Source organism: Oncorhynchus mykiss, chromosome 15 (assembly GCF_013265735.2).
Source record: "Oncorhynchus mykiss isolate Arlee chromosome 15, USDA_OmykA_1.1, whole genome shotgun sequence".
Classification (NCBI taxonomy): domain Eukaryota; kingdom Metazoa; phylum Chordata; class Actinopteri; order Salmoniformes; family Salmonidae; genus Oncorhynchus; species Oncorhynchus mykiss.
The window spans coordinates 35267086-35289766 of record NC_048579.1 but is presented as its reverse complement, the minus strand read 5'-3'; the positions used below and the strand labels follow the sequence as shown (position 1 = coordinate 35289766).

The 22681-nt window shown below is 42.8% G+C and overlaps 1 protein-coding gene across 2 annotated transcripts in view; it reads right to left on the bottom strand.

Annotated features, from left to right (window-relative positions):
• The window catches only part of LOC110490018 (cadherin-18), a 368917-nt gene that overhangs the window by 71573 nt on the left and 274663 nt on the right, over positions 1-22681 (bottom strand). For both annotated transcript variants that reach the window (XM_021563094.2, XM_021563095.2), the window contains one exon: positions 19920-20039. In XM_021563094.2, the coding sequence (XP_021418769.2) occupies positions 19920-20039 (120 nt within the window). The remainder of the gene's footprint in view (positions 1-19919; positions 20040-22681) is intronic.

Sequence of the window (22681 nt, the reverse complement as noted above, 5' to 3'; positions counted from 1 at the left end):
ACACACACACACACACACACACACACACACACACACACACACACACACACCTCACTCCCCTTCTTGGCTTCCATGGCAACCCCCAAGGGAACCTTTCCCCAATAAAATCTTCCCCAATGGGAACCACACCTGCTGGCATTCTCACAAACAATCGCAACATTGTTTCAATAATATATAGAACTTTTCTTGCAGCTTTTTTGAGGCCTTGCTCACAATTCATTCTGTGGCTCACAATGACCAAACGACATGAGGCCCTTAATCGTTTATATGATCATGTCACTGGTGAGGAGGAGAGAGTCCTGCATGAGCTCAGGTCAATAAGCCCTACAGGCCATTAATAGCAAATAGAAGTTCAAAACTTGTAATGTTCACAAGAATTTAAGTTGCATCTTCTTGTGACTCTCAAACCCGGATCCGGGAGCGTAATCATCGCCTCAAACTAATTAGCATAACGCAGCAGACATAAATCTTCCTAGAAACTCTTCCTGTTCATGAAAATCACAAATGAAATATAGAGACAGCTTAGCCTTTTGTTAATCACACTGTCATCTCAGATTTTGCTTTACAGCCAACGCTAGACAAGCATTTGTGTAAGTTTATCATGGCATAATGCTATGCTAGGCTCTGCTAGCGTCAGGCAACATTTTCACGAAAATAAGAAAAGCAATCAAATTAAGTAATTTACCTTTGAAGAACTTCGGATGTTTTCACTCAGGAGACTCCCAGTTAGATAGCAAATGTTCCTTTTTTCCAAAAATATTATTTTTGTAGGCGAAATAGCTCCTGTTTGTTCTTCACGTTTGGCTGAGAAATCGACCGGAAAATGCGGTCACTACAATGCCAATTTTTTTTCCAAATTAGCTCCATAATATCAACAGAAACATGGCAAACGTTGTTTAGAATCAATCCTCAAGGTGTTTTTCACATATCTATTCGATAATATATCTGTTGGGACAATTGGTTTCTCATTAGAAGCGATTGGATTAATGGCTACCTCAGTACTTTACGCAAGATTTTCTGCGGGAGCCATCATGTGACCACCTGCTCAATGTGGTCCCTCACGGCTATTCTTCAACATAAATGCGTAAAAAGACGTCACAATGCTGTAGACACCTTGGGGAATACGTAGAAAGTGTAAGCTCATTCGTAGCCCATTCACAGCCATATAAGGAGTCATTGGCATGAAGCGCTTTCAAAAAATGCGGCACTTCCTGATTGGATTTTTATCTGTGTTTCGCCTGTAACATCAGTTCTGTGGCACTCACAGACAATATCTTTGCAGTTTTGGAAACGTCAGAGTATGTTCTATCCATCTAGTCAATTATATGCATAGTCGAGCATCTTGTCGTGACAAAATATCGCGTTTAAAATGGGAACGTTTTTTATCAAAAAAATGAAAATACCCCTAGTCGCAAAAGGTTAAAAGATCTAACACAACAATAAGTCATAATATACGTATTATTGTGGATTTATAATCAGCTATAACTGGGCGATCATTTTCGATTTAGAACACAAGGAATTATCATGAAAATAACACAACAGGAGGGTTAAAACACCCCATAATGGCAAAGCAAAAACAGGAACAAAAACTGGGGTAAAAAATGACAAATGCTTAAATATAAAATTTACATAAGTATTCAGACCCTTTACTCAGTACGTTGTTGAAGCACCTTTGGCAGCCATTACACCCTCGAGTCTTCTTGTGTATGACCCTAGGCACATCTGAATTTCTGCCATTCTTCTCTGCAGATCATCTCAAGCTCTGTCAGGTTGGATGGGGAGCATAGCTGCACAGCTATTATTAGGTCTCTCCAGAGACGTTAGATTGGGTTCAAGTCTGGGGTCTGGCTGGGCCACTCAAGGCAGACATTCAGAGACTTGTTCTGAAGCCACTCCTGTGTTGTCTTAACAGTGTGCTTAGGGTCGTTGTCCTGATGGAATGTGAACCTTCGCCCCAGTCTGAGGTCCTAAACACTCTGGAGCAGGTTTTCATCAAGGATGTCTCTGTACTTTGCTCCATTCATCTTTCCCTTTATCCTGACTAGTCTCCCAGTCCCTGCTGCTGAAAAACAACCCCACAGCATGATGCAACCAACACAATGCTTCACCGTAAGGATGTTGCCAGGTTTCCTCCAGACGTGATGCTTGGGATTCCGGCAAAGGAGTTCAATCTTGGTTTAATCAGAAAATAACATCTTGTTTCTCATGGTCTGAGAGTCCTTTAGGTGCCTTTTGGCAAACTCCAAGCGGGGTGTCATGTGCATTTTACTGTGGCTTCCGTCTGGCCACTCTACAATAAAGGCCTGATTGGTGGAGTGCTGCAGAGTTAGTTGTCCTTCTGGAATGTTCTCCCATCTCCACAGAGAAACTCTGAAGCTCTGTCAGAGTGACCATCTGGTTTTTGGTCATCTCCCTGACCAAGGCCTTCTCCCCTTATTGCTCAGTTTGGCCAGGCGGCCCACTCTAGGAAGATTCTTGGTGGTTCCACACTTCTTTCATTTAAGAATGATGGAGGCCACAGTCTTCTTGGGGACCTTCAATGCGGCAGAAATGTTTCGGTACCCTTCCCCAGATCTATGCCTCGACACAATCCTGTCTCTGAGCTCTACGGACAATTCCTTCGACCTCATGGTTTGGTTTTTGTTCCGACATGCACTGTCAATTGTGGGACATTATATGGACAGGTGTATGCTTTTCCAAATCATGTCCAATTAATCTGTTTTGAATTTTTAATACATTTGCCAAAATTTCTAACAACCTGTTTTCGCTTTGTCATTATTGGTTATTGTGTGTAGATTGATTAGAATAAGGGTGTAATGTAACAGACTGTGGAAAAAGGGGAGGGTTCTGAATACTTTACGAACGCACTGTACAGTACGACAGGCAACGATTGACTGAGTGACAAAGTGACAGTGTTTAATTGGATCCAACAGGAAGTGTATTCCATGCTCTGTGAAAACCACCCGATCTGTGTCAGCTTCTTCAATTGAGTCGAAAAACTCACAAATCCCAGATCACCAGAGAAATTAGCCTACTTAAAATGCAGAGGGGACCGGGGAGCAGGAGGGCATGTGGGAGGGTCACCAATAGACTCAGAGACTCAGGCTGCATCCCAAATGGTACCCTAGTCCCTGTGTATCTCTATGGTGCATGGTCATTTGGGAATTAGCCAGTGAACAGGCAACACGTCTTGGTTAGCTCCCAGGGAAAAGTGATGGGTGAAGACGAGAGATATGACCCGGCTATTAAAAAGGATAAATTATGTAATTTAAAGCTTAAAAAAAAGAGCCTGCTTGGATTTAGAGCTGTTGGAAACTCGCTCACTGTGTGAATCAAGTGAATCCATTTACATTTTTATTGATCGACATAGTAACGGTTGGCCTACTTTTGTACAAGTCAGCCTATTTTTTCCCCTACTATGTGTACTGTCATAGTACTTTTCACAAGCTTTTCATCTACAATGGGACCTCAGACACGCATACTGTACAAAACATTGTCCATCATGCAATGTCTTATGGGAGTCGAGGATGGTTCACATGAAAAGACTCCTTGCCTGCAAAGAATGTTGTTGTTCATCACTAATAATGAAATATGCAGTGACACACAGAGAGAGGAAATGAGAGAGAAGGGAGGGAGCGAGAGAGGGAGAGAGATGCGAGAGAGGGAGAGAGATGCTCATTTTGAATGGATATTGATTGCGAGGGAACTTGGAGTACAGCTTGTGGCTGTAACCTCGAAATGAGGGTGATGTTTATGGGAGTCTTCAATCTCCAAACAATTATTGTGTTTCAAAATGAAATTGCACTTTACTGATAGCTACTGTACCGTGACCTGTTAATTAATGATTATGGTAGCCCCAGTGTTTGTTATTTTTTTGGAATTGATCTGTTAGCCTAATGACCACAATCATCTCAGAGCCACACACAACAATTCTATTGTCCTGCTGGATAATAAAGTCAAGATTGACCGGAGGAAGAGAGGAGGGTAAAAAGCAGGTTAACGTTTATTGTCATGAATCTTGCCCTTGAGGCAGAATTCAGTGATTTCTGCTAGATGGGCCAGCTGCAAAGTCAAAATGGGCTATAATGTAAAAATATATGAAATCAAATATGACCTTTTTGGTCTTCATTTAAGGTTATGGTTAGTCATTAGGGTTACCCGTGTGGTTAAGATTCAGTTAAGGTGTCACGTTCTGACCTTAGTTATTTTATTATGTCATTGTTTTAGTATGGTCAGGGCGTGAGTTGGGTGGGTTGTCTATGTTCCGTTTTCTATGTTGTGTTTGCGCTGGGCCTGGTATAGTTCCCAATCAGAGGTAGGTGTCGTTAGTTGTCTCTGATTGAGAATCATACTTAGGTAGCCTTTTCCCACTTGTGTTTCGTGGGTGTTTATTTTCTGTTCTGTGTTTTTTTTCACCGTTCAGGACTGTTCGTTTCAGTGTTCACTATTGTTATTAAAAATCAAGATGAACACTTACCACTCTGCGCTTTGGTCCTCTCCTTCATATGACGACCGTTACATAAGGTTAGGTTTAAAATTTGATTTTTATCGTGACCACTCTGCAGAGCTGCATCCAGTACATGAGTCATCCAAATAAATGCCAACCTGTGGGTAAATAGCACACAGTCTCTCTCTCTCTCTCCCTCTCCCTCTGCTTCTAGAATGAACAATGCTGTGGTTGTGTTCATGAAAAGAGCAAATTTGGTTGGTATGCTAATTGCTAGTGGAATATTTGTAAGGGGTATGTTTATGCCAATTTCGCCTCTTTCTATCACTTCGACAAGGGTAGTAGTTGCAAATTTGCCTCTGTTTATTTTGGATGATCAAATCAGGAAAGAACTGAGTTGTTTTGGTAAATTTGCTAGCGGGTTTTCGTCAGGTTTTCAGGCAGATGTTTTCAGGCAGATGCCGTTAAGCATGTTGTTTCTGAATGAAAATGAACAACAGCTAAATGTGCATTTTAAAGTGAGGCATGGGGGGGGGGGGGGGGGGGGTTCTACGCAGGGTTTGCCAGCACAGATAGTCTACGGTGTTTTGAGTGTGGAGATTTGGGGCATAAGAGTTTTCCTTGTCCACATAAAGGCTGTAGACAAGGTGAGGGCACACGCGCCAGTGGGGGAAATCGAGGTCAACGTGCAGGGGGCAACGAGATTCAGACAGCAGAAGCTGGGCCTAGTCATGCCAGGGATGGTGGTGTAGATGAGGCTGGGCCTAGTCAGACTAGAGATGGTGGTGTAGCGGAAGCTGGGTCTAGTCATGCTATGGATAGCGATATAGCAGAGGCTAGATCTAGCAACCCTAGAGATGATGGGATAGCTGAGGCTGGGCCTTGTCATGCTATGGATGATGGTGTAGATGAGGCTGGCCCTAGTCATGCTATGGAGGGTGGTGGAGATGAGGCTGGGTTTAGTCAGGTTATGCTAGTGGATGAGGAGAGTATAGTGGGGAAGTGTAAGAGACTGGGGGGGGTGTCAAGCAGAAAAGGAAAAAGGGGGAGAAGAAAGGAGGTGGGAGGGGAGAGGCTGGTGTGGTCATAGGCACCATGTAACTTTTGCCTGGTGCTGGGGGGGAAGCCCTGACCAGAGAGGAAGGGCAGGTGGTCAGGATGGGAGATGGAGATGAGGAGGAAAGTGAGTCTGAGGAAGAGGATGATGAGGTTTTTTTCAGACTTCTCTTCAATGGGTCCAGAGCTGACAGCCAGTCAAGCAGATGGGTCAAAGTACACGTTGAGGAAACTGAGAAGGTTCCTGAATGAGACCAAGGGGAAAAAAGTTAATCTTGAGGCTTTTTTTTCTGATCCGAGAAAGTTTTTAAGATCAGTACAACATGCAATGAAAAGTGAGGTGCATGGTGTCCTCTCACCCTAGAAACAGTTTAGGTTGAGGAAGTGGGTCACAACAGTGCGTAAGGGTCCACCTTCAGACACTGTTTAGATGTATAGTATATTTCTGGCACTGGGGCTTTTTGAGCTTTGCTATTGGTCTCTTTCTTTGCTGGCTTTTCTCCCACTTCTTATAGAGACTCTTCGGGTAGGATCGCTGAATTTAAATGGTGCCAGAGATGCGGGAAAGAGGAGTGTGTTGGGTGAAAATGGAAAAACAAACAAAAAATACAGGTGTTGTTTCTGCAGGAGACGCATAGTGATGAGGTGAATTAAGTTTATTGGAGGCTCTGGTGGAAAATGGCAAGTGTGTTGAGCCATGGGCCGGGTCTGCATTTAAAGATTTTCTCCTCAAAGGAGGTGTGTAGGGGTAGGCTGCTTGTTGTGAAAGCAGAAATTAAAAACATGTCTTTATAAATGTTTATGCGCCTAACACAGGGAGAGAGAGGGGGGTTCTATTTGGGTGTCTTAGACAGGAACTTAGACAGGAACTCTCACAGGTAGCGCCTGAGGAGACGCTGGTGGTCGGCGGGGACTGGAACTGAACAATGGATTTTACGAAAGACAGAAATGGGGAAGAGCCTCATTCAGTGTCAGTGGGAGGGACATCATTAATCAGTTCGACCTAGTGGATGTTTGTAGATCTAAACATCCCAACACAAGACAGTATACATGGGTGAAGAGCCTCATTCAGTGTCAGTGGGAGTGATAAGGGACATCATTAACCAGTTCGACCTAGTGGATGTTTGGAGAACTAAACATCCCAACGCAAGACAGTATACATGTGTGAAGGGTTTTGGGGCTAGGGTGAGTGCAGCAAGACTTGATCGTTTTTACTTGTCAGGAATCAGAGCAAAAGGGTGTTGGGCGCTACCATTCTCCCGGTTGGGTTTTCGGATCACCACATAACCATGGCTCAGCTGTCTATTTCACCAGGGCCCCGGCAGGCACCCTATTGGAAGTTTAATGTAAAGCTCGAACAAGATGCCACTTTTTGCTCAGGTTTCCAGATCTTTTGGGAAAGGTGGGGGCAGCAAAGAGAGAAGTATGAGTCCCTGAGTCAGTGGTGGGTTGTGGGAAAAGTTTTCTGTTTTCTGTCAACAGTATACAGCTAGGAGAGTATTGGAGGAACTAGAGTGTTGTATTAGTGAGATGAAGGTAGAGATGGTGGGGCAAGGCAATGTAGGCCTCCAGGCTAATTTAGCTGAATTATGTAGAGACGTGGGTAGCTTTTTCCAGGTTAAAGCAAAGGGAGCACTTGTAAGAGTTAGGTTCTCCATGCTCAAGGAGATGGATGCTCTCAGCTCCATCTTCTTTGTTTGGCCACCCTGCAGAGGCAACTGATTACAGCGGGTTTACAAAGGCTGGGTGACCTGCGACTGCTGGGAGAGAAGGGGTGGAAAACCCCGGAAGTCCTGGCATTACAAACAGGAATAATGTCTCCTAGGCTGCTGGAGAGATTCCTGGAGGATGTCCAGGATGCACTGTCTGAGCTGGTAACAGGGGTGTTTGAACAGCCAAAGGGGGAGGGGCCACCAATGTTTCCACCACTGCAGGTGACAGCAGAGACTGGGGACTGGCAAGGGGGTCTGGAGGACTTGTTAGATTTCAACACTCCGAGCCTGGGGGAGTTTGAAGGGGTGGGAGGTAAAGCCTCTGCATTAAGGTTAGGAGCCTGACAGGAGTGAAGGCACATCAGTGGCAGGGGGTATGTGGGGCGGAGAGTATGGTGGGTTTTAGATGGAGGAGGCTCTACAAACTCCCAGTACCAAAGTGGTCCGTGGACCTCCCGTGGTGTGTTCTTCATGGAGCCTTGGCCACTAACAGCTGGTTGGCACGGGTTGAACCGGGAATCGGGCAGGGGTGCCCTTTCTGTTTTATGAAAGAAACTGGGATTTATGTGTTTTCTGTGTGCACCAGGTTAATGCCATTAATGTCTCTGTTGAAATGTCTTTGTGAGATGTTGGGGGTGGTTTTTACTGTTGGGATGTGTATAATGGGGTACAGGTATTCGAATAAGGAGAAGGCCAAATGTGTTTTGTTGAACTATCTGTTTGCTCAGGCGAAGTTGGTGATTTGGCTAACAAGGAGGAACAGGGTCAAAGGTGGGGGGATAACAGACCCTTTGCTATTATTTAATGGGATGGTCTCTGCTTGCCTTAGGGTTGAATTTGAGTTCGATAGAATGATAAAAAGTGTGGAGATGTTTCAGGAGATATGGTATTGGGGGGGGGGGGGCTGTCTGTATAGCTGGGGAAGATGTTTTGGATATACGGTTGTAGAAGTGGTGCGGTTTTTTGGTTATTGTGATGTTGTTTCGTGTGGTAAAGGGAAAGGTGAGTATGGTACGTGTATGCAGTACAGGATATATATTGGTGTTTTATTTTTAAGGGGGATGGTGAGTTTTTAAATGGAATGAGAATGTTTCATTAAAGAAAGACCAAAAGTCTCTCTCTCTCTCTCTCTCTCTCTCTCTCTCTCTCTCTCTCTCTCTCTCATGAATTGATTTATGAACTATCTATTCCTCCATCTATTCAGGGAAGTGAGACCAATCAACGTTTTTTTTATCCTTCTAGTCTCCCTCGCCATCTTTGACATCCTTGAAGATAATATTTAAAATACCAATTAGGCTACAATTCTTAAAAGCTAAAGGCTAATGATAGCATCTCATTTTCCAAGGAGAATAGCAGCTCAATATTCTTTATGAAACGTAAACAATTTATTATTTATCACGCCAGTACTTGTTATAACGTTTCATACCACTTTCCTTTAACTTAAAGGGAAACTTAACCTTTACACACTATTTGAGGTGTTTTTCCAGTTCCCTTCATGATTATGGGTGATGAGAGGGTTTTTCAGACATATGTGTGTATTTTTAGAGACTGTATTATGTCTGTATTTTTAGCTGTATTTTTTTGTCATTTTCGTGCTGGGAGAGTGTCATGCCCTGACCTTGAAGAACCTTTTATTTCTCTATTTTGGTTAGGTCAGGGTGTGACTAGGGTGGGTAGTCTAGTTTTTCTATTTCTATGTTGGCCTGGTATTGTTCCCAATCAGAGGCAGCTGTCGATCGTTGTCTCTGATTGGGGATCATATTTAGGCAGCCTTTAGGCAGCAATATTTAGGCAGCCAACGAACATTACAGAGAGTTAGACCAATGACATCATTTTTTGATTGAGCCTGCTGTCTGATCTAAAAAATTAATGGAGTCCTATTTTGTAGCAAGTATTGGGGCCTTTGTGTTTTGACAATTTCATGATCACTCGAGCAGATATGGTTGTCCTTGTTTAACAGAGCCATTTGACTTGACTCAAAAATGCTCCTATCTGCCAGGACACTGCTGTGTAAACTCACCTCGGTCTCCAGAGTAAATAAACTGTCTTGAAAACAAGCCATGACTACTTATTTGCTATATTGACGGACTAATCTAATATACTGTTTTATGAAAACATGTTTATTTGCCAGCAAATTAAAGTAGAAACGATAAACCAGCTCCCTGCATCATTTGTTTTAGCAATAAGACTGAATATAGTTATCCAAATGCATTTCATGAATATCACAAGGAATTTATCAATTAGGGGGGTACTAAGCTGACATACCTATGGTCATACTATGGATAATTTTAGGACCCCTTTATATATATTAAAAATAAATTGGGGATAAAATATGGAATTTGGTCTTTACTACTATATTCTAGAGAAAAGAATTGAATAACACATACATTCATTGCAAAAAAGACAGTAAAAAAAATCATAAGAAACAAGGTATTTGAAGTACTTGTACCAAAATTCTATTCTTCTGATTCCTGCTTACAAGCAAAAATTAATGCAGGAAGCACCCGTGACTCGATCAATAAGAAAGTGGTCAGATGAAGCAGATGTTAATCCACAGGACTGCTTTGCTAGCACAGACTGGAATATGTTCCGGGATTCCTCTGATGGCATTGAGGAGTACACCACATCAGTCATTGGCTTCATCAATAAGTGCATCGATGACGTCGTCCCCACAGTGACGTACGTACATACCCCAACCAGAAGTCATGGATTTCCTGACCCCTCCTGTCTCAGCCTCCAGTATTTATGCTGCAGTAGTTTATGTGTCGGGGGGCTAGGGTCAGTTTGTTATATCTGGAGTACTTCTCCTGTCCTATATGGTGTCCTGTGTGAATCTAAGTGTGCGTTCTCTAATTCTCTCCTTCTCTCTTTCTCTCTCTCGGAGGACCTGAGCCCTAGGACCATGCCCCAGGACTACCTGACATGATGACTCCTTGCTGTCCCCAGTCCACCTGGCTGTGCTGCTGCTCCAGTTTCAACTGTTCTGCCTTATTATTATTCGACCATGCTGGTCATTTATGAACATTTGAACATCTTGGCCATGTTCTGTTATAATCTCCACCCGGCACAGCCAGAAGAGGACTGGCCACCCCACATAGCCTGGTTCCTCTCTAGGTTTCTTCCTAGGTTTTGGCCTTTCTAGGGAGTTTTTCCTAGCCACCGTGCTTCTACACCTGCATTGCTTGCTGTTTGGGGTTTTAGGCTGGGTTTATGTACAGCACTTTGAGATATCAGCTGATGTACGAAGGGCTATATAAATAAATTTGATTTGATTACAGGCAACATTCGCACCGAGCTAAAGGCTAGAGCTGCAGCTTTCAAGAAGTGGGACTCAAACCCAGAAGATAAGAAATCCCGCTATGCCCTCCGACGAACCATCAAACAGGCAAGGCGTCAACACAGGACAAAGATTGAATCGTACTACACCGACTCTGACGCTGTTCGGATGTGGCAGGACTTGCAAACCATTACAGACTACAAAGGGAAGCAAAGCCAAGAGCTGCCAAGTGACACGAGCCTACCAGATGAGCTAAACTACTTCTATGCTCGCTCCGAGGCAAATAATACTGAAACATGCATGAGAGCATCAGCTGTTCCGGAGGACTGTGTGATCACGCTCTCTGCAGCCAATTTGAATAAGACCTTTAACCTGTTTGGGATAGGGGACAGCATTTTCACGTTCGCATGAAAAGCGTGCCCAGAGTAAACTGCCTGGTACTCAGGCCCAGAAGCTAATATATGCATTAGTAGATTTGGATAGAAAACACTATGAAGTTTCTACAACTGTTTGAATGATGTCTGTGAGTATAACATAACTCATATGGCAGGCGAAAACCTTAGAAAAATCAAACCAGGAAGTGGGAAATCTGAGGTTTGTAATTTTTCGACTCAATGCCTTTCTAATATACAGTGTAAATGGGGTCATATTGCACTTCCTAAGCGTTCCACTAGATATCAACAGTCTTTAGAATCTTGTTTCAGGTTTCTTCTGTGAAGGGGGAGCGAATAAGAGCTGTTTCAATCAGGTGTCTAGCAGAAGGCCATGAGCTTGTCACGCGTGTGGCCGTGAGAGCGACCTGCATTCCATTGCATTTCTAAAGGAATCGAAAGGAATTGTCCGATTGAAACATTATTGAAGATTTATGATGAAAAATATTCTAAAGATTTATTCTATACATCGTTTGACATGTTTCTACAAACTGTAATATACCTTTTTGTATATTTTTGAATTTCGCGCTCTGCCTTTTCAGAGGATGTTGTCGACTTAAGAAGTTTAAACAGGTCAACATTCAAAAGACCTCAGAGCCAGACGGAATACCAGGGCGTGTACTCCGAGCATGCGCTGACCAACTGATAAGTGTCTTCACTGACATTTTCAAACTCTCCCTGTCCGAGTCTGTAATACCAACATGTTTTAAGCAGACCACCATAGTGCCTGAGCCCAAGAATAATAAGGTAACCTGCCTAAATGACTACCAACCCGTAGCACTCACATCTGTAGCCATGAAGTAATTTGAAAGGCTGGTCATGGCTCACATCAACACCATTATCCCAGAAACCCTAGACCCAATTTGCATACAGCCCCAACAATCTCTATTGCACTCCACACTTCCCTTTCCCACCTGTACAAAGGGAACACCTATTTTAGAATGCTATTAATTGAGTACAGCTCAGTGTTCAACACCATAGTGCCCTCAAAGCTCATCAATAAGCTAAGGACCCTGGTACTAAACACCTCCCTCTGCAACTGAAACCTGGACTTCCTGACGGGCCGGCCCCAGGTGGTAAGGTTAGGTAACAACACATCCGCCACGCTGATTTTCAACACAGAGGTCCCTCATGGGTGCGTGCTCAGTCCCCTCCTGTACTCCCTGTTCACTCTTTTGTTGCACGGACAGGCATGACTCCAACACCATCATTACGTTTGCCGATGACACAGCAGTGGTAGGCCTGATCAACCGACAACGACGAGGCAGCCTATAGGGAGGAGGTCAGAGACCTGGCCGTTTGGTGCCAGGATTACAACCTCTCCGTCAACGTGATCAAGACAAAGGAGATGATTTTGAACTACAGGACCTAGCACACCCCCATTCTCATCGACGGTTCTGTAGTGGAGCATGTTAAGAGCTTTAAGTTCCTTGGTGTCCACATCACTAACAAACTAATACGGTCCAAGCACACAAACACAGTCGTTAAAACCTAATACCCCTCAGGAGACTGAAAAGATTTCGCATGGGTCCTCAGATCCTGAAAATGTTCTACAGCTGCACCATCAAGAGCATCCTGAATGGTTGCCTCACTGCCTGCTATGGCAACTGCTCGGCCTCCGACCGCAAGGCACTACAGAGGGTAGTGTGTACTGCCCAGTACATCACTGGAGAAAAGCTTTCTGCCATCCAGGACCTCTATTTTATATATATTATATTTTATTTCACCTTTTTTAACTAGGTAGGCTAGTTGAGAACAAGTTCTCATTTGCAACTGTGACCTAGCCAAGATAAAGCAGTGTGAACAGACAACAACAGAGTTACACATGGAATAAACAATAAACAAGTCAATAACATAGTAGAAAATAATAATAATCTATATCCATTGTGTGCAAAAGGCATGAGGAGGTAGGCAATAAATAGGCCATAGGATTGAATAATTACAATTTAGCAGGAGTGATAAAAGATCAGATGAACATGTGCAGGTAGAGATACTGGTGTGCAAAAGAGCATAAAATAAAATAAAATAAAAACAGTATGGGGATGAGGTAGGTAAATCGGGTGGGCTATATACCGATAGACTATGTACAGCTGCAGCGCTCAGTTAGCTGCTCAGATAGTAGATGTTTTAAGTTGGTGAGGGAGATAAAAGTCTTCAGAGATTGCAATTCTTTCCAGTCGCAGGCAGCAGAGAACTGGAAGGAAAGGCGGCCAAATGAGGTTTTGGCTTTAGGGATGATCAGTGAGATACACCTGCTGGAGTGCGTGCTACGGGTGTGTGGGTGTTGCCATCGTGACCAGTCAACTGAGATAAGGCTGAGCTTTACCTAGCATAGACTTGGAGATGACCTGGTGGTAGTGGGTCTGGCAATGAACATGTAGCGAGGGCCAGCCGACTAGAGCATACAGGTCGCAGTGGTGGGTGGTATAAGGTGCTTTAGTAACAAACCGGATGGCACTGTGATAAACTGCATCCAGTTTGCTGAGTAGAGTATTGAAAGCTATTTTGTAGATGACATCGCCGAAGTCGAGGATTGGTAGGATAGTCAGTTTTACAAGGTTGCAGCAGAGCAACATCATTGAAATATACAGAGAAAAGAGTCGGCCCGAGAATTGAACCCTGTGGCACCCCCATAGAGACTGCCAGAGGACCGGACAACATGCCCTCCGATTTGACACACTGAACTCTGTCTGCAAAGTAGTTGGTGAACCAGGCAAGGCAGTCATCAGAAAAGAAGAATATAAGAATATGGTGATTGGCCTCCCGGGTGGCGCAGTGGTTAAGGGCGCTGTACTGCAGCGCCAGCTGTGCCATCAGAGTCCCTGGGTTCGTGCCCAGGCTCTGTCGTGGCCGAGCGTCGTCCGGGTTAGGGAGGGCTTGGTCGGTAGGGATGTCCTTGTCTCATCGCGCACCAGCGACTCCTGTGGCGGGCTGGGCGCAGTGGTTGCCAGGTGCACGGTGTATCCTCCGAAGCATTCGTGCGGCTGGCTTCCGGGTTGGAGGCGCGCAGTGTTAAGAATCAGTGCGGCTGGTTGGGTTGTGTATCAGAGGACGCATGACTTTCAACTTTCGTCTCTCTCCCTGTACGGGAGTTGTAGCGATGAGACAAGATAATAGCTACTACAACAATTGGATACCACGAAATATGGTGATTGACAGAGTCGAAAGCCTTGGCCAGGTCGATGAAGACGGCTGCACAGTCGCACGGTCTTTTATCGATGGCGGTTATAAAATCGTTTAGTACCTTGAGCGTGGCTGAGGTGCACCCGTGACCAGCTTGGAAACCGGATTGCACAGCGGAGAAGGTACGGTGCGGTGCGATTCGAGATGGTCAGTGATCTGTTTGCTAACTTGGCTTTCGAAGACCTTAGATAGGCAGGGCAGAATGGATATAGGTCTGTAACAGTTTGGGTCCAAGGTGTCTCCCCTTTTGAGGAGGGGGATGACCGCGGCAGCTTTCCAATCCTTGGGGATCTCAGATGATACGAAGGAGAGGATGATCAGGCTGGTAATAGGGGTTGCGACAATGGCGGCGAACAGTTTCAGAAATAGAGGGTCCAGATTGTCTAGCCCAGCTGATTTGTATGGGTCCAGGTTTTGCATCTCTTTCAGAACATCTGCTATCTGGATTTGGGTAAAGGAGAAGCTGGGGAGGCGTGGGCGAGTAGCTGCGGGGGGGGGGGGGCGGAGCTGTTGGCCGAGGTTGGAGTAGCCAGGAGGAAGGCATGGCCAGCTGTTGAGAAATGCTTGTTGAAGTTTGATTATCACGAATTTATCGGTGGTGACCGTGTTACCTAGCCTCAGTGCAGTGGGCAGCTGGGAGGAGGTGCTCTTGTTCTCCATGGACTTTACAGTGTCCCAGAACTTTTTGGAGTTAGGGCTACAGGATGCAAATTTCTGCTTGAAAAAGCTGGCCTTTGCTTTCCTGACTGACTGCGTGTAATGATTCCTGACTTCCCTGAACAGTTGCATATCGCGGTGACTATTTGATGCTATTGCAGTCCGCCACAGGATGTTTTTGTGCTGGTCGAGGGCAGTCAGGTCTGGAGTGAACTAAGGGCTATATCTGTTCTTAGTTCTGCATTTTTTGAACGGAGCATGCTTGTCTAAGATGGTGAGGAAGTTACTTTTAAAGAATGACCAGACATCCTCAACTGACGGGATGAGGTCAATATCGTTCCAGGATACCCGGGCCAGGTCGATTAGAAAGGCCTGCTCGCAGAAGTGTTTTAGGGAGCGTTTGACAGTGATGAGGGGTGGTGGTTTGACCGCGGACCCGTAGCGGATACAGGCAATGAGGCACTATACCAGGTGGTGTGAGAGGAAGGCCCTAAAAATTGTCAAAGACTCCAGCCACCCCATAGACTGTTCTCTCTGCTATCGCATGGCAAGTGGTACCCAAGCTCCAAGTCTAGTCTAACAGCTTCTACACCCAAGCCATAAAACTCCTGAACCTCAATCAAATGGCCACCCAGACTATTTGCATTGCCATTGCTCCCCCATCTTTTACACTGCTGCTTCTCTCTGTTGTTGTCATCTATGCATTGTCACTTTAATAACATGTATACATTACCTCAAGTAGCCACCCTTTGCCTTGATGACAGCTTTGCACACTCGCTCAAACCAGCTTCACGAGGAATGCTATTTCAACAGTCTTGAAGGAGTTTAGGAAGGAAGCCTGTATCTTATTGGGTGTATTGATACACCATCCAAAGTTTAATAATAACTTCACCATGCTCAAAGGGAAATGCATTTTACCCATCTACCAATAGGTGCCCTTTGTGACGCATTGGAAAACCTCCCTGGTCTTTGAGGTTCAATCTGTGTCTGAAATTCACTGCTCGACTGAGGACCTTGCAGATAATTGTTTAGGGTACAGAGATAAGGTAGTCATTAAGGAATCATGTTAAAAATATTATTTTACACAGTGCAACTTATTATGTAACGTTATTATGTTGTTTAGCACATTTTTACAACTATTTAGTTTTTCATATTGAATCAAATTTTTTACTTTGACATTATGGGGTATTGACATTATCGGGTGTCGTGTTTAGGCTAGTGCCCAAAAATATAAATGTAATACATTTTAAATTCAGGCTGTAACACAACAAAATGTGGAAAAAGTAAAAGGTTCTGAATACTGTATGAAGGCACTGCATGTTGCAGACAGATGCATCACCATGGAAACACACACTTCAGGTCTACTTGAATGAGGCAGGTTAAAATATGGATGTACCTTTGGCAAAAAATGAATTGACAACATAGAAACATGTATTTTCTGTTAATTGCTATCTGATGCTAAGGTGTAACTGCCAGCAGTATAAAAAAGCATACATAATATTCTGATTGCAACAGGAAGTTAATGACAGCTTTGCACAATACACCTTTTGACTGTCCATTTTTCCCTATGAGTTTCTATGGGCTTTAGTAGTAAAGGACAAAATCAATATTTTATCAAATAATTTTTGTATATTTTTTGGAGATAACTAAAGGGGTCCTAAAATTCAGATCCATAGTATGACCATATTAAAACAATTCCATATGTCAGCTTAGCACTCCTCCCCACCACCTCCACCAATGTCTTAGACTCTAAAGAATAAGTATGATATGTTATGTTTTGTATGGTTAGTATTAATTTCGTATGATACGTTACGAATTGAAATTCGTACATGTTACACATTTGCTAAACATCTGATATGTCACAAATTGCATTTTGTTGTGGCTAACGTTAGCTAGGTGGCTAATTAGCTAGGTGGCTAAAGTTAGCTAGGCTAGGGCTTAAGGTTAAGGTTAAAGTTAAGAGTTAGGTTAAAGGGTTAAGGTTAGGGGAAGAATTAGCTAACATGCAAAGTATTTGCAAAGTTGTTAATTAGAAAAGAGTGAAAGTTGTCTGTGATGAAATTCGAACACGCAAACTTTGGGTTGCTTGATGGTCATAATATGCCTACCCATCCTTTCTTGAAGTTAGTGATCCGCTAGAGAAAAGTGAGACATCTCACTCATATTCACATTGAACCGAGGTTATGCAAGTATCCCTGTTTTATAATACTATTTGACGGCAGTTACAAGCCATGATATAACCCTTATATGATATCACTGAAAAGTCCAATGCATGTGCGGCACAGTATAATGACATATACTAGATGGTGTTGTTCCCTGGAAGCTTACACACAAAGCTCTTAGAGAGAGAGTGTCTTACATCTGACCCAAATCCTCCAGCGGGATATACTGACAGAGTCCATCAGTGTTGCCGCAGCACCGAGACAGAGAGAGAGAGAGAGAGAGAGAGTCGTATCTATTGACTTTTCGAAACAGCAAAACGAACTGCTTTTGGGCTAAATGAATGTACTATACAGTTAATTTATCTTACCAAACCTTGCTGAAAGGTTTGTCCTGGTTTTTCATGGGACTAAATGATACGCTCTAAAAAGTTAACACAGCAAGCAAGCAGCCAAGTACAAGACAGAATGATCCCATATATATGCTACACTTGGGATCATTATCAGATGATACTAAGACGTTATAATGAGGTTGTATGTGCTTATGACAAATTGTAATTTATTCTATATCGCTCTTGCTGTAGGCCTATGTAACAACAATTTAATAAACTCAACATCTCACAGAGATGAAAAGTATGTGTTAAGGCAAAGGGTGGCTACTTTGAAGAATCTAAAATATAAATATATTTTGATTTGTTTTTTGGTTAATACAGGATTTTGGTTACTAAACCCCTGAATGAGTAAGTGTGTCCAAACTTTTGAATTGTACTGTACACATATTTAACCCTTTTTTTGGCAGGCACAAAACTACTATTTGCTTTTTTAAACCGGCGTGCGGGGGGGGGGGTGTAGATCAAAATGGAGAAAACCATTGTGTTCATGAGAATCTACCCTTTCCACATTCATTTGTAGACTAGACGGTTCGGACACCACGAACAGAAGTTGACACATTAACAGACTGACTTTAGTTGAGTCCCCTGACACTTGTGGTGGTCGTAGAGCAAAATGGAGAAGACAGATTTTTGGGATGTCTCATGATCTGACAAACACCGCTCTAGTTCTGCCACCTTTCACTGCAGATGAGGAAGTGTGACACTGGTGTGACACTGGTGGATGCAGTGGATTGAGATGCATCCAGTGCAAAAAAAACATACTTATTTGTGGATTGACGCATCAAGCGACTCCAGGGGGCTAATGGGAGTGTCACAGGTTTACGTTTACAATTTTACGTCTACCTCTGAGTCCATGTTACATTTTAAGGTCAACCCGGTTATGTTAACTGAACTCTTGTGTTTTGTGGTGGAAAACTGAGCAGGTTGAGCATAACATGTCAACCCTGTTACCCATTGAGAGACAAGCTAGAAATGTTTTAACAATTACATTTGTTGTGGTGAAGCTTGCATTCAATTGCACCTCCCTGTTGAACACAACACACTTCCATTCCCCCAGTGACAAGGGAATTTATGCAATGGTGAGATCTTAGTTTGGTCGGGACATATAGGCTCTTTCCCAGAAGATGTACTAGTCTTCATGTCATCTTTCATTGATTTCATTGATTTACTGTATGCCATGTTAGATTACAGCCTTATTCTGATTTTTTTAATTATCAGCAATCTACACACAATGCCTCATAATTAAAAAGTAAAAAAAACAGAAAAACTTTATTTACTTGAGATATTTCTACAAATTGATTCCATTGAGTCCATCTGTGATAAATTCAATTGATTGGACATGATTTGGAAAGGCACACAACTGTCTATATTAGGTCCCAAAGTTGACAGTGCATGTCAGAGCAAGAACCAAGCCATGCGGTCGTAGGAATAGTCCGTAGAGCTCCGAGACAGGATTATGTCGAGGCACAGATCTGGGGAAGGGTACAAAAACGTTTCAGCAGCATCGAAGGTCCCCAAGAAGACTATTGCCTCCATCATTGTTAAATGGAAGTAGTTTGGAACCAACAAGACTTCCTAGAGATGGCCGCCCGGCCAAACTGAGCAATCGGGGGAGAAGGGCCTTGGTCAGGGACGAGACCAAAAACCAGATGGTTTCTCTGACAGAGCTCTAGACTTCCTCTGTGGAGATGGGAGAACCTTCCAGAAGGACAACCATCTCTGCAGCACTTCACCAATCAGGCCTTTATGATAGAGTGGCCAGACGGAAGCCACTCCTCAGTAAAAGGCACATGACAGCCCGCTTGGAGTTTGCCAAAAGGCACCTAAGACTCTCAGACCCTGAGAAACAAGATTCTCTTGTCTGATGAAACCAAGATTGAACTCTTTGTACTGAATGCCAAGTGTCTCATCTGGAGGAAACATGGCACTATACGTACGGTGATGCATGGTGGTGCAGCATCATGCTGTGGGGATGTCTTTCAGCGGCAGGGACTGGGAGACTAGTCAGGATCAAGGCAAAGATGAACGGAGCAAAGTACAGAGATGAAAACCTGCTCCAGAGCCCTCTGGACTTCAGACTGGGGTGAAGGTGTACCTTCCCATCAGGACAACGAGCCTAAGCACACAGCCAAGACAGAGCCTGGACTTGAACCTGAACAAACATGAAAAAAGCTTTGCAGCAACGCTCCCCATCCAACCTGACAAAGAGAATCTGCAGAGACAAACTCTCCAAATACAGGTGTGCCAAGCTTGTACTGTCATACCCAAGAAGACTTGAGGCTGTAATCGCTGCCAAAAATGCTTCAACAAAGTACTGAGTAAAGGGTCTGAATACTTATGTAAATGTGATATTTCAGTTTTTCATTGTGTGCACTTGCACTTTGCCAACCCCATTAAATATTTAATAGAAACATGTAAGGACCGCTAAAACAAAATATGCATTTTTTAAATTTGTGAAACAGTTTTAAACCACCTCATTACATTTTTTCTCTATTCAAGGCTGAGAACAGAAGGCAACAAAACAAATGGCTCCTTTGACAACAGTACTGCAAGGACATGCACATTGTCCCATCAATAAGGCGGTGTGTACAGTTATGTGTCCTACCAGTTTTGGGATCAACAGAGAAATATGGTTGTCCTTGGAGAATACTGTAGACCACTCGGGCACTATTTCCATATGTGGGGTCATCAGCGTCCGTTGCAGTAACTTGATATACCGAAGTACCTGGAAAGAAGAAAAATAATCAAAATTAGGCTTAAACGTTGTTTTGGATACTTTTGTTTTCATGAGTGTATATGTGTCCCCTCATCGTGTGCCTTTTTTTATCGACGGTAATAAGAAATGTTATATGTTTGAAACACATTATGTAGCATTATTTCTAAACATAGAGAATGGTTACCTTTGGGATTTGTTTATTGACCAAAACCTCAGAGAAATGTTGCTTTTTGTGCAATGTAATCTAAACATGAAAACATTTTCAAATGCAATCTTTTTTCTCACTTCCTACTAGTACATAGTACTGAGTAGTAAACATTACAAATCATTTGTATTTTAATGCAAATCTAAGACAAAACATCTTCCCTTTTAAGGAATAAAATGTAAAGAAAACGTAGAGCTTACCAACATATAGATTCACAGGAGGTGTGAGGTATTTAGTTCCAAAACTAACTAATTATGATAATATCAAATGGGTATTTGCATTCAGAAGTTCCATTTGATGATAGCCTACCACAGTACAGTAACTTGCTCAACAGAAGGACTATAATTGCTTTTGTGATCTATGTTTTTTCGCTAATAGTTCAGCCCAGATGGTGAATGGTTTTCTCCTCTTATACAAACCTGGTCACATATCTCATATTATTGTTACCCCTAGCTTGTCCCTGCTTACTTTTATTACCTCCCATTGGTTTCAATCCATCTACACTATCTGCTGTTGACTTATTGCAGGGACCACAATACATTTAATGCAGTTTTGAGAGCTCAAGTTGGCCGTCTGAAATGGGATTACAACAAATCCTTTGAAGTGAAAATCGGAAAATCAACCCCACACAGCTAAAAGAGACCTGTCCTCCCTCTGTCAATTCATCATTACTACCAGATATTTTGTTTCTCAAAGTTTCCCCAAACTCTTCTTTAATGGATGGCAATAATTGTTTGGGAAACAATTCTGGTTCATGGGGTAGTTTATTGACTGAGCACAGTGTATTTTGAATCTGCCTGGTGGAATTGTCACAACACAAAATTGACTGTTTCAGATGACCACCATTTTTTTGTGTAGATTACGACATAATATCAAATGTGGTGCAGCAACGGGATCTATATTTGCCACACCTTAAAACTATTCTATAGCCCTTTGTTGTCCAAACCTGGAGCAAGAGTATTATCAAAGTTTTGTGAGAGCAGTAAGTGCTGAGGTGAAGTTTCCTGAAGTTTTCAGACTGATGATTGTCTTAGAAGACAGAAGGGGTAATCCTAGTGCAACCGACAGGTAGAAATTTACATTTTAATACCCGTGTAAAACTACATCACCTTTTCATTAGTGGAGGTTACTCAGAGGAGGAAGTGAACTTCATAAAAATACAAATGGTAAAACATTTAAAGTTATCCTTTTTAGATAAAACTACACTAAACATATTCACGTCACCAAATAGTTTTTAAAGCACACTGTTTTGCAATGAAGGTCTACAGCCTCAACAGCACTGTCGTAGCACCATGGTGTAGCCGGAGGACAGCTAGTTTCCGTCCTCCTCTGGGTACATTGACTTTAATACAAAATCTGGGAGGCTCATGGTTCTCACCCCCTTCCATAGTCTTACACAGTAATTATGACAACTTCTCGAGGACGTCCTTCAACCTATCAGAGCTTTTGCAGCATGAATTGACATGTTGTCCACCCATTCAAAGGATTAGAGAATAAATCTAGTACTGAAAGCACAAGCTACAGCTAGCTAGCACCGCAGTGCATAAAATGTGGTGAGTAGTTGACTCAAAGAGAGAGAAAGACAATAGTTGAACAGTTTGAACAAATACATGTCTTTCAAATGAATGAGAAGCAAGAGAGAGACTGTTTTTTCAGTTTTACTTACTTAGCTAGCAAATGCAGCTTACTAGTTTAACTATTCAAACACCCTGCTCAAACAGAGGGATGCTATGTTAGCTAGCTGGCTATGGCTATCTAACACAACACTGGAACTCTTCCAAGTTAAGGTAAGCTTTTGGTAAACTGCTTCCTCTCTCTCCACTGTAATGTTACTGAATGAATGAAGTGGGTTTACTAACTCGTTAGTTCTATTAGCTATGTTCACTATGATGTTACTTTAGCTAATATGGTAACAATGGTGTAGGCTGTGTGTAGCGGTTATGATATGGTTTGACTTGGAAAGTTTTTTTTTGCCTGGTCACATACAACTGATGTGTTGTGCATTGAAGTCTACAAGCGAAGGGGAAAGGTGAGAGGAAAAGAACACTTAGATATGCGAAGGAATACAAATTGGCTGATATAAAAGTTGGTTGAATGGAATATAAATGACAGTCATCCAATATGCTGTAATAGAAATAAGGCCATGCTCATTGCAAATCCACTGCATCGTTCACAAAATTACTTTCTCCTTGCCAGGTCCTGTTTAGTAGCATTGATCTGTATTTTATTTTGGGTGACAGCAAATGTAGGGATCCCCATTTCGCATTTGGCAAGGGTTTAGATTAAGGAATGGGTAGAGGTTTGAAATTTCTGTTCCATCTTTCATTTTGGGGACTTTTCTACTTTATAAAATTCTATTTTATACCTAAACGTTCTAGAACAGAACAAATTGAATTGAACAATACAACCAATGCATGTCAGAGTTCCATATTTATTGGATAAAAAC